Genomic DNA, 11,977 nt, shown 5'->3' with positions numbered 1-11,977 from the left:
TTATCTATTTGGCCTTCGCCGTCCCGTCGTAGGGTAGGTTGTGATAGATTCCTCCAAGATCATCTTCCTAAGCTTAGGCACATTGGGGACACAAATTATATCTTGAAGTCTCAGGACTCCATACGATCCCACATTGAAACTACTATCTCTCCCTGAAGCTATGACTTCTAATTGAGTATTCAGAAAAGGATCAAACTTCTGGCCCACTTTGATTTCTCCTAACAACTCACTAGTAATCCTCAAAGCACCTAGTCTCACACTATTAGGGGTAACCTCACATGCAAGGCTAAGGTCTCTAAACTCTTCTTGAAGATCTAGTTCTCTAACCTTCAGGGCAGATATATGTAGGGATTTCCTACTCAAGGCGTCAGCCACTACATTGGCTTTGTCTGTATAATAGCTAAGCTCAAAATCATAATCCTTAAGAAACTCTAACCATCTCCGTTGATGCATGTTCAACTTTTTCTAGCTAAATAGGTACTTAAGGCTCTTGTAATCACTAAACACTTCAAACTTGGAGCCAAACAGGTTGTCATACCCTAATTTCGTCCGGGGACCTTTGCTCGATGACGTGCGACCATTCTTTGGTCCTCGTGAGGTGCTTGGCACCCATCATTAGGCAATTTGTGAAATTCCAGGACATGCCGAAAAACCAAAAAAATATTGATGCACAATCCGTAAGTTTCCGTGACACACCGGAAATCAAATGGAAGCATCGTTGCATAATTAAGTGAGGTTCCGTAACATTCCGTAAGTCAAAAAGGGGATGATTATGTAATCCGCAAGGTTCCGTAACATTACGGAAAGAAAACAAGTATCGTTACGAAATTCGTAAGTTTCCGTAACTTTACGAAAAAAGAATCACCAAAAAACAGCAGAGGGGGGTGTACTTAGTAAAAATGGGGGTGCAAATAGCACCCAGGCCCACTTGGGCCCTCTGGAATATTCCTCCAGAAGGCGGTTGCTTCTGGAGGAAGCAACCCTGCTCGCCTGGGCGAGCTGAGCTCGCCTGGGCGAGCTGGGCGGCAACCACCTCCCCTATTTTGAGGAAGGCAAGAAGGAAGGGGTCCGGCCCCTTAGGCACTTCTCTCTCTTTCGAATTTGCTTGGAAAAATTGTTTCCGTGAAGAAAATCTAAGCCGAGGCGCTTCCGAAACGTTTCCGTAACGTTTTCCGTGAGGAATCTCGCAAAGCTTTCAACCGTTCTTCGACGTTCTTCATTCGTTCTTCATCGTTCTTCGATCTTCAACGGGTAAATACCTCGAACCAAGCTTTTCGATTCATTCTATGTACCCGTAGTGGTCCACATTGTGTTTCGTGCATTTTTTCTCGTTTTGTTTACTTTTTATACCCCCTGTTGACATGCTTAAGCCATTTTGCTTAAGTCATTTCTCGCTTAACTTAAAAATAAAATAAATTTCCACCGAACGTTTGAATTATATTATCCGTTAACTTCGGTTAAAATCAATTCCGACCGTTCGGTCATGCCGTAACCACGTTGGAAATCAAAAAGAGGTAAAAAAATAATATAATAATCAAAAAAATATCTTTTTAGTGAAATAAAGCGGAAAATCAATCGGACGTTTTCTCTTTGGGATTTCTCATTCTTAATCGAATTGATTAATAACTAAAGTGAAACTAAGGCTAAAATCAACTCGCCTAGTCAAGCTCGTCCACAAAAATAGGCTTTTGAAGTTTGTCATTTCAATTTCTCACTAAGTAAAATGGATCATTTTTAAGGTCCAATGCCTTAAAATGATCACCACTTAAGTAAAAAAGAATCGCTTGATAAGAAAGAACTACGTAGGTCTGATTTCCTCATCGCAATTGAGGAATACGTAGGAGCAAAGGGAAACACCCTTGTCGACCACAAAAAGGAAAAAAATATAAAAAGGGTATAAAGGATATAAGAACATAAAAGGGAACATAAAAATCAAAGTCATGTTTGCACATTCGATTAAAGGCTGCCGTCCCTTGAGACGGGCGTGTGGGGGGCTAATACCTTCCCCGTGCGTAAATACAACTCCCGAACCTTTCACTAAAAAGTTCGTAGATCGCGTCTTTTCCGGTTTTTCCGACGTTTTCCTCAAATAAACGTTGGTGGCGACTCCGCGCGTATTCCTTTCGTGGAACACGCATCCCGCGAGTCTCGCGTCGCCCTCCCGCCGAAGGGTAGGTTGCGACAGTTGGCGACTCCACTGGGGACTGTTTTTTAGAGAGTTAGGCCATTTAATCTTGTGCAATGTTTTATCATGACTTTCTCCTTTGTTGGTTTCCCTTTATTTGTTTTATGTTCTTGTGTATATAAACTATTTGTTGCTTTTAGTGAGTTTTAGAATGTATGCATGAGGTAAATATTTATTCATTTGATGCACACAAACACTAACACTATTTGCACACACTGTGAGTGAAAAAGGGCCCTATACCCGGGTTCATGGGAACATAAGGAGTGGAGGTGAATCTGTGATCATGCTAGGTCTCCGACTTGCTTGATTACAGTGAACCCTCATCTAGAGTTTTTCTCTTTGAAAACATATTGTTGCTAGTAGTCCCTACTGCTGCAGTATGTTCTTCGAAGGGGATGATACCTCTAGAAACCATCAAGAGAGATATGACTACCTTGGGGGTTATTGCTAAAAGCCTAGTTAGTTCTCTCCCTTATAGGTCCCTTAAATAGGGGCACGAAGCAAACACGCTGCGTGCCATTTTTCACACTGCCATGCATGAGTATCATATACCCTTTTGCTTATATTTGTTTGTGAATATTGTCGTACTGTGCACATTCCCGCATTGTGTCTTTTGCATAGGCATTGCATATGGGTTCTGTCTTGATCCCTACTGTAAACAAACCAACGGAGGGTCCGTGTCGCCTTCTTAAAAACGTGCGTTGGGGCATTTCGCTACCCCTAGACGTCGTATCTAAGAAGGGGACAAATTCCCCGGACCCCCGCTTTCCTAGATTGCATCTGTGTCATATGCATTCCTTCATGCATTCATCCATTTCACCCATGATAGATGTCGGAGTTTTGATTCGCACTAGATTTTATTTCACTTTAGTAAAACATGGGATCAAGTCAAAAGCCTTCGCTTAAAAAGAGGTTTTATCAAGTCAAAATCAAGAGCTTAGAGGTCACCAGTTTATGGAAGTTGGGGCAATTAATGGGTCAACTTCAACGGCAAGCCTTCCGCAAAGCCTATGGTAAGCATTTGGGACCTAGCTAGGGTAGAAGTCTCCATGGAACCAATTGCCTCCCTCGCCCAGTATTATGATCAGCCGTTGAGGTGCTTCATCTTTGGGGACTTCCAGCTATCACCAATGGTGGAAGAATTTGAAGAGATCCTAGGATGTCCTCTAGGGGGAAGGAAACCATACCTCTTCTCAGGGTTCTACCCCTCATTGGCCAGAATTTCTAAAAAGTCCAAATCTCGGCGCAGGAATTAGACCGCCGAAGGCAAGTCGAAAATGGGGTGGTCGGAATACCGAGAAAATATTTGGAGGTAAAAGCAAGAATCTTGGCAGATAAAGGCGAGTGGACCCCATTCATAGATGTTCTCACACTGTTGATTTTCGAGGGAGTCCTCTTTCCAAATGTGGGTGGGTTGGTGGACCTGGCAGCGATCGACGTTTTTCTCGCCTATCATAACCACAAGGAAAGTCCGGTTGTCGCTATGCTAGCCGACCTATATGACACCTTCGACCGACGATGTGAAGAAAGCAATGCAAGGATTGTTTGCTGTACTCCAGCTCTCTATGTGGGGCTGGTTTCACACCTTTTTCTCCAAGAAGGTAGGCCCGTCTATCCGCTACAAGGTCACCGCTCGTGCATCGAAAAAGGAAAGGCGAATTGGGACCAACTCCTGGCTAGCATGGAGGGGCGTCTGTTAATTTGTTCCCTCGCTAGAAGGAAGGAAGAATCAGGATTCTATCTTCATGCGAAGGATGTCCAAATGTTCCCTTGATGGAACAAGGGGTTGTATTAATTATAATCCCGTCCTTGCCATAAGACAGCTTGGCTACCCCATGAGAGGAGTGCCATAAGATGAAAGTATCACGCCTTTCATCGCACGGGGTTTCAGTGACCACAACGCGAGGGTACTCCAAGGAGTTCGCAAGGCATGGGATGCGGCGTGAAGAAAGGACAGAGAGCTTAGGGGAAGCAGTAATGGGATCATCGGCGGCTATCATAAGTGGCTGAGAGTCCAAACACAAGGACTGGATTGGCTCCCAAATCTAAAGACTGTGAGAGATGATGAGGTTAAAGCTTCGGAAGAAAGTGATGAGGTACAAGCCCTAAAGGCAGAGCTTGAAAGAGCCTGGGTAGTCGAAGAGAAGTTCAAGTCCATAGCCATCAAAGTTTGAAAAGAGTATGATGAACTAAGGGACGTCAATATGGCCACCGCTGAAGCCTTGGAACGAGAAACCAAGAAGGCCCGAAAGGAAGAACACGTGCAAGAAAAGTTTTGAGGGGCTTTATAGGGCAGCAATAGTAAGCTCAAGCTCCGAAGAGGTGAAAGGAATCATCACGGTTCAAAGGCATGATCTTGAAGGACGAGCTAAAGGCTTACCTTAAGTCGAAAAGAAATTTGTCCCAACAGTTAAGCGAGACTGAAGGGAATATGTGGGCCGTCATCGATGAGTGCAAAGAGAAGCTAAATCTAGCGGCGACTCACGAGCAAAGGCTAGAGGATGAGTACGCCAAGATATCAGCAGAAAGCGAAGCAAGGGAGAGGGTAATTGATTCATGGCACCAAGAGGCAACAATGTGGATGGACCGATTTGCTCTTACTTTGAACAGGAGTCAAGAACTTCCCCGATTGCTAGCCAAGGCCAAAGCAATGGCGGACACCTACTCCGCCCCCAAGAAGATCCACGGACTTCTCAGCTATTGTCAACATATGATAGACTTAATGGACCATATGATTAGAAACCGCTAGGAAGTTTGTATTGTCGCTCAGATCTTGACTAGTTATAACTTTTTGAAAAAAATGAGTTTATCCCACGTTTTTACTCCAAAAATCAGTGCGAATCAAGTCATTCCCGCATTTTATCTCTAGTATGCATTGTATGTTGGTCTCGTCCTTTGTCACGGGAAGCCGGAAGGTCCATATCACCTTCTTAATTGTACACATGGGGCACTGCGCCCCCAAATGCGCAAGTAAGAAGGGATAATTTTCCGGGCTCTCGTGTCCGTAAAAGGCATTCATATCATGCACCACATAAGCATCTCTTCATAACATCATAATGGACATATCCTGCATTTGTCCGTTATCATATTCCAGCCTCACATTTTGCATGAGTCATGGCATCATCATGCATATGCGTTCAACAAACTTTTTGATCTGCAAAATTGCATACCATTTGTTTTCATGTTTGCTCATCCCTGCGTTTTCCTCTACAAAACAAAAACAAAAAAGGGGGAAGCGTGAAACCTCACACTACATTCTTAGTTTCGTGTGTTAGGCACCACGAGCCAACCATGTTGGGATCATAAACCCGTTTCACTTAAAAAACAAAATAATTGAACATGGTACCTAATGCATGGTTAACTAGGAAATGGTGTTTCTTCGGGCATCTCAATTTCATAATTACATTTTCCGTGCATAAGCTTAAAGTATGCCCGAGTCATTCATCCCTATGAGATGTTGTTGAAGTATTGGCGATCAGAATTGCCATTCCTTGGATTATAGGGTTGAACCAAGCTCATGCTTTTACAAAAAGGTTCATCAAGTCAAGTTGAAATATGGAAGTAACCATCTTGCAAAATTGGGGCAAAAGATGAATCGAGTCACATCACCGCTTCGTCTACTGCCAAACATATTTAGGATTGTTTATGTCCTTGTTACTTCCAGTTTCACCTTGACAAAGATGTCATGGACCATGTTGAAAATCTAAATTGATTCAACCCCATATCCTGCGTAAAAATTCACAATACTTCGACTGTACATCATTCGCATGCATCCATGCTTTTCATTGGTTGCATTGCTCATTGCATTCTTTCCTTGAAAAATAAAATAAAATAAAATAAAATGAACTTATCAAAAAGAAAAGGACACGCTTTACGGCGCCCTTACCGAACTCGTGCTAGAGCTAGAGTAATGGGTGAAGCAGAGGAGGTGCAAGAGAAGATGAAGGCCGAAAATGGAGGCCATAAAAGAGCAAATGGCCACAATGATGAAGGCCATGATGAGCATGAAGAAGATGATGGAAGCCAATGCGGTTATAGTTGTCGCTATTAGCGCTGTCGCTAAGGTGAACCCGATGCTCCCATCTGGCCTCAAGCAAATGAATCATCCAACCTCAAATATGGTAGGCAAAGATTTGGGAAGTACGGATGACCCCATGATGTGCAAATTCAAAACGAGTACGCCTTCCCATCATATGGCTTGCCTCCCAACTATACACCACCCAATGTGGCATACACTCTCAATAAAAATCTCAATAACTCCACTCCGATACTCATTGAGAACCAATAACCTCATCAGGCACATATCTCTCAAACCATGGGGGAGACACATGAAATTCCCCACCACAATCTAGCTGACTTCGAGCCTTGGCTCGGATATGCCACTGAAGGGCAAGCAGTTGGTGGTATACCCTTTGAAAACACTTTGGAGGGCCCTCAGTTTCGCCCACAACCACAACCATTGCATTTTGCGGTGGGAAGAGCCCCTCCTGCTATGGCCGAAAAGGGAAAGGCGGATCATCTAAAGGAAAGGCTCAGGGCCATTGAAGGAGGTGAAGATTATGCCTTTGCTAACCTAGAAAAGTTGTTCCTAATACCCAAACATGGTCATTCCCAAGTTCAAGGTGCCGGACTTTGGCAAGTACAAGGGGACTACTCGCTCCAAGAACCATCTAAAGATGTACTGTCGGAAGATGGGGGCATACGCAAAAGATGAGAAACTGCTGATACATTTTTCCTGAGAAAGTCTTACTAGGACAACTGTCGCCTGGTATACTAACTTAGGAACCTTCTTGAGTCCATTCTTGGAAGGACCTAATGGTTGCCTTCATTAGGCAGTGTCAGTACAATTCTGATATGGCTCCGGATAGGATGCAACTACAAAAAGTGTGCAAAAAGGGGGCACGAATCTTTCAAAGAATACGCCCAAAGGTGGAGAACCTGGCAGCTCAAAGTGGCACCTCAATGACAAAAAAAACGATGACAATGATAGTAGACACATTACCAGTATTCTACTATGGAAAATGGTGGGCTACGCACCTTCAAAGCTTTGAGGATTTGGTCTTTGCCAGTGAAAGGATCGATGTGGGTCCGAAAAGAGGAAAAGTTGATCATCCTACTAGGACGACTGAGAAAACTGGGGCAAATGAGGAGGGTGAGAAAGAGGGAGAAACCCATGCTGTGACTGCCATTCCTGTACGGCCAAGTTTCCCACCAAACCCAACAATGTCATTACTCAGTCAATAACAAACCACCTCCTTACCCACCACCCAGTTATCCACAAAGGCCATCCCTAAATCAACCACAAAGCCTGTCTACCGCACTTCCAATGATGAAGACCACCTTTAGCACAAACCAAAAAAAAAAAAAAAAAAAAAAAAAAAAAAAACACCAACCAAGAAATGAATTTTGCAGCGAAAAGCCTGTAGGATTCACCCCAAATTCCGGTGTCATATGCTAACTTGCTCCCATATCTACTTGATAACGCAATGGTAGCCATAACCCCTGCTAGGTTCCCTCAAACCCCCATTTTTCTGAGGATATGACTCGAACGCAACATGTGCATATCGTGGGGGAGCCCTGGGGCATTCCATTGAGCACTGTATGACCCTCAGGCGTAAGGTGCAAGGTCTAATTGATGCGGGCTGGCTGAAATTTGAGGAGAATCGCGTGTAAATCCTGACATTGACAAGAGATGCCACACATGGGGCAATTTTGAAAACTGTTGTTAGATGTCTCTAATGATTCATCAGGATTTTCAAGTGCAAGCCATTGGTCAGTTTGCTCAAGTGACCTGTGCTCCTGAGTTTGGACTTCCAAGACCGTTCAATCAGAGATTACTCGTCTTGCACGTTGGTGGGGGTGCCGTAAAACAACGACAAAGTTCAAAACAAATAAGTTTCAAAATAAAAAATAAAAAGGCATTTGATTGACTGTGTTTTCAAGTAAAAATATAGACGTTCATGTGACCTCATTTTGTCTTTTTAGAGAGAAGTGAGTTATCAAGAATAGGATGTTGGACAAATGGCCTCAGTTACCTTAAGAAAAAGGGGGGTTGAATTAAGATGCAAAGACTATTCCCCAATTGAACTATCAATCTCTCTTTTCGGATTAACAATGCACACAGGGATAACCCTTCCCTTGTGTTCAGGAATCCTCTACAACAAGAGACCCACGGTCTCTTAATCCCTTTTCAGAAATAAGAAGAAGAGAAGAAGAGGTCTCTCGTAAAAGAGGTAGATTGTAAAATGAAGATCAATCAAAAATTCCTTATTGAATATGCAAGTGGTTGACCAAGGAATCTTTTGAGAGGATAAGACATTTCAGTTCAGAAAAACTCTTGATCTTTCGAGAGGATAAAACTGTTTGGGCAATAAAAACTCTCTTTAAAACATTTGAATGGCCATTCATAAAACATTTGAATAGATATGTCTCTTGGAAATTATTTTCTGAAAATCCCCTCTGGTAATCAATTACAAGACTTACGTAATCGATTACAGGTTTTAAAAATTTGAATTAAAACATTTTCAACTAATGGTAATCGATTACCAGAGAGCAAATCTCAATTTGAAATGATAGAATTCTTTGGTCAAACCTTTTGCTTCTTCAATTTGGAAACTTCTTCCTAAAGATTCTAAGAGATCAAACTTGATCATATATCTTGACTTTCTTGGATTCTTGTCTTGAATAAAACTTGGAAGCACTTGATCCTTTGGCATCATCAAAACATCAAAACATCTTGCTTCTACATAGGAGTCATTAGACTTAATCCATCAACTGAAAGATCCTTCAACTATTTCTCGTCCTTAGAAAATTCTTTTTGCAAGAATCAACTGCTTCTTTCATTCTTCCTCACTACGAGGTCGTGAAAACAAGACAACACTTGGTACCTCTAAAGCCCTACACTGGGGCAACGAAAGGCACCATGCAAAAACCTCAAGCGAACCTAGGGGCAGATTAGAAGTTCTCACCCAATAGGTTCCCTCCTACAAGGTCATGACGAAAGACAACGATTGGTACCTCAAAGCCTTACACTGGGGCAATGAGGGGCACCGTTCATGAGCCTCAAGTGAACATAGGGGCCGATCAAAAGTTCTCACCCATCGAGGTTTTTAAACAAAAAAAAAAGGGGGACAAACCCTAGGATTTCAATAGATTGATTAATTATCAAACGACTCCATTCCCGTCACTCCAAAACGGTCAAGTGACTAAATCAAAAAGAACATACACTCTGAGGGAGTTCCCGGAGAGATTTGCAAAAAGATAGGATGAGGTTGCATGAATTATCACCTTTTTCAAAAGGGCAGTCAATCTGTGTTTTCCAAAAAAAAAAAAAAAAAAAAAAAAAAAAAAAATCAAATCAAAATCAAAATCACAAAATAGGGAAAGAATGCCATGAACATTGTACAACTTTCCATTACATTGTTTCATATAAAGTCCGCATTTACCCAAATTTCACAACAAAGGTTGCATGCATTTGCATCCCTCAAAATCATGTTAACTACCTAGATTCCCTACATCTAAATGTCCAAATCTTGTGGATTTGGGATGACCGGCCCTCTCGATGAGTCGATCTCTTGCTTTCTCATAAGGGTGGACCCTTGGGTACTTGTACCTATCACTTTTAGAGGACTACACGTCCTCGCCAACAGAGGGCTGCACGCCCTCACCTTCAGAGGACTACATGTCCTCGCCTTGAGAGGGCTACATGCCCTCACCTTGGGTACTAGTTACCCTCGCCATCAGAGGGCTGCACGCCTTCACCTTCAGAGGACTACACGTCCTCGCCTTGAGAGGGCTACACGCCCTCACCTTGGGTACTAGTTACCCTCACCGTTGAGAGGACTACACGTCCTCGCCTTGAGAGGACTACATGTCCTCACCTTCAGAGGGCTACATGTCCTCGCCATCAAAGGACTTCATGTCCTCGCCATCAGAGGGCTGCACGCCCTCACCTCCAGAGGACTACCTGTCCTCGCCTTGAGAGGGCTACACGCCCTCACCTTGGGTACTAGTTACCCTCACCGTTGAGAGGACTACACGTCCTCGCCTTGAGAAGACTACACGTCCTCTCCATCAGAGGGCTACATGTCCTCACCTTCAGAGGGTTACATGTCCTCGCCATCAGAGGACTTCATGTCCTCGCCATCAGAGGGCTGCACGCCCTCACCTCCAGAGGACTACCTGTCCTCGCCTTGAGAGGGCTACACGCCCTCACCTTGGGTACTAGTTACCCTCACCGTTGAGAGGACTACACGTCCTCACCATCAGAGGGCTGCACGCCCTCACCTCTAGAGGACTACATGTCCTCGCCTTGAGAGGGCTACACGCCCTCACCTTGGGTACTAGTTACCCTCACCGTTGAGGGGACTACACGTCCTCGCCTCCAGAGGACTACATGTCCTCGCCTTGAGAGGACTACATGTCCTCACCATCAGAGGGCTGCACGCCCTCACCTCCAGAGGACTACACGTCCTCACCATCAGAGGGCTGCACGCCCTCACCTCTAGAGGACTACATGTCCTCGCCTTGAGAGGGCTGCACGCCCTCACCTCCAGAGGACTACCTGTCCTCGCCTTGAGAGGGCTACACGCCCTCACCTTGGGTACTAGTTACCCTCACCGTTGAGAGGACTACACGTCCTCACCATCAGAGGGCTGCACGCCCTCACCTCTAGAGGACTACATGTCCTCGCCTTGAGAGGACTACATGTCCTCACCTTCAGAGGGTTACATGTCCTCGCCATCAGAGGACTTCATGTCCTCGCCATCAGAGGGCTGCACGCCCTCACCTCCAGAGGACTACCTGTCCTCGCCTTGAGAGGGCTACACGCCCTCACCTTGGGTACTAGTTACCCTCACCGTTGACAGGACTACACGTCCTCACCATCAGAGGGCTGCACGCCCTCACCTCTAGAGGACTACATGTCCTCGCCTTGAGAGGGCTACACGCCCTCACCTTGGGTACTAGTTACCCTCACCGTTGAGGGGACTACACGTCCTCGCCTCCAGAGGACTACATGTCCTCGCCTTGAGAGGACTACATGTCCTCACCATCAGAGGGCTGCACGCCCTCACCTCCAGAGGACTACATGTCCTCGCCTTGAGAGGGCTACACGTCCTCACCTTGGGTACTAGTTACCCTCACCATCAGAGGGCTGCACGCCCTCACCTCTAGAGGACTACATGTCCTCGCCTTGAGAGGGCTACACGCCCTCACCTTGGGTACTAGTTACCCTCACCGTTGAGGGCTGCACGCCCTCACCTTCAGAGGACTACACGTCCTCGCCTTGAGAGGGCTACACGCCCTCACCTTGGGTACTAGTTACCCTCACCGTTGAGAGGACTACACGTCCTCGCCTTGAGAGGACTACATGTCCTCACCTTCAGAGGGTTACATGTCCTCGCCATCAGAGGACTTCATGTCCTCGCCATCAGAGGGCTGCACGCCCTCACCTCCAGAGGACTACCTGTCCTCGCCTTGAGAGGGCTACACGCCCTCACCTTGGGTACTAGTTACCCTCACCGTTGAGGGGACTACACGTCCTCACCATCAGAGGGCTGCACGCCCTCACCTCTAGAGGACTACATGTCCTCGCCTTGAGAGGGCTACACGCCCTCACCTTGGGTACTAGTTACCCTCACCGTTGAGAGGACTACACGTCCTCGCCTTGAGAGGACTACACGTCCTCACCATCAGAGGGCTACCAGCCCTCACCTCTAGAGGACTACATGTCCTCGCCTTGAGAAGGCTACACGCCCTCACCTTGGGTACTAGTTACCCTCACCAGTGAGA

The 11,977-nt window shown here is 45.3% G+C and overlaps 1 protein-coding gene across 1 annotated transcript in view; it reads right to left on the bottom strand.

The window, feature by feature from the left end:
- LOC114389796 overlaps nt 1-11,977 on the bottom strand; it is a 23,649-nt gene continuing 11,672 nt past the window's right edge. The window contains exon 2 of the mRNA XM_028350525.1: nt 1-389. Within this exon, the coding sequence (XP_028206326.1) occupies nt 1-389 (389 nt within the window). The remainder of the gene's footprint in view (nt 390-11,977) is intronic.

The sequence above is a fragment of the Glycine soja genome, chromosome 16 (assembly GCF_004193775.1).
Source record: "Glycine soja cultivar W05 chromosome 16, ASM419377v2, whole genome shotgun sequence".
Lineage (NCBI taxonomy): Eukaryota > Viridiplantae > Streptophyta > Magnoliopsida > Fabales > Fabaceae > Glycine > Glycine soja.
Note: the sequence above shows the minus strand (reverse complement) of the source record. Positions and strands in the feature narration are given on the sequence as shown.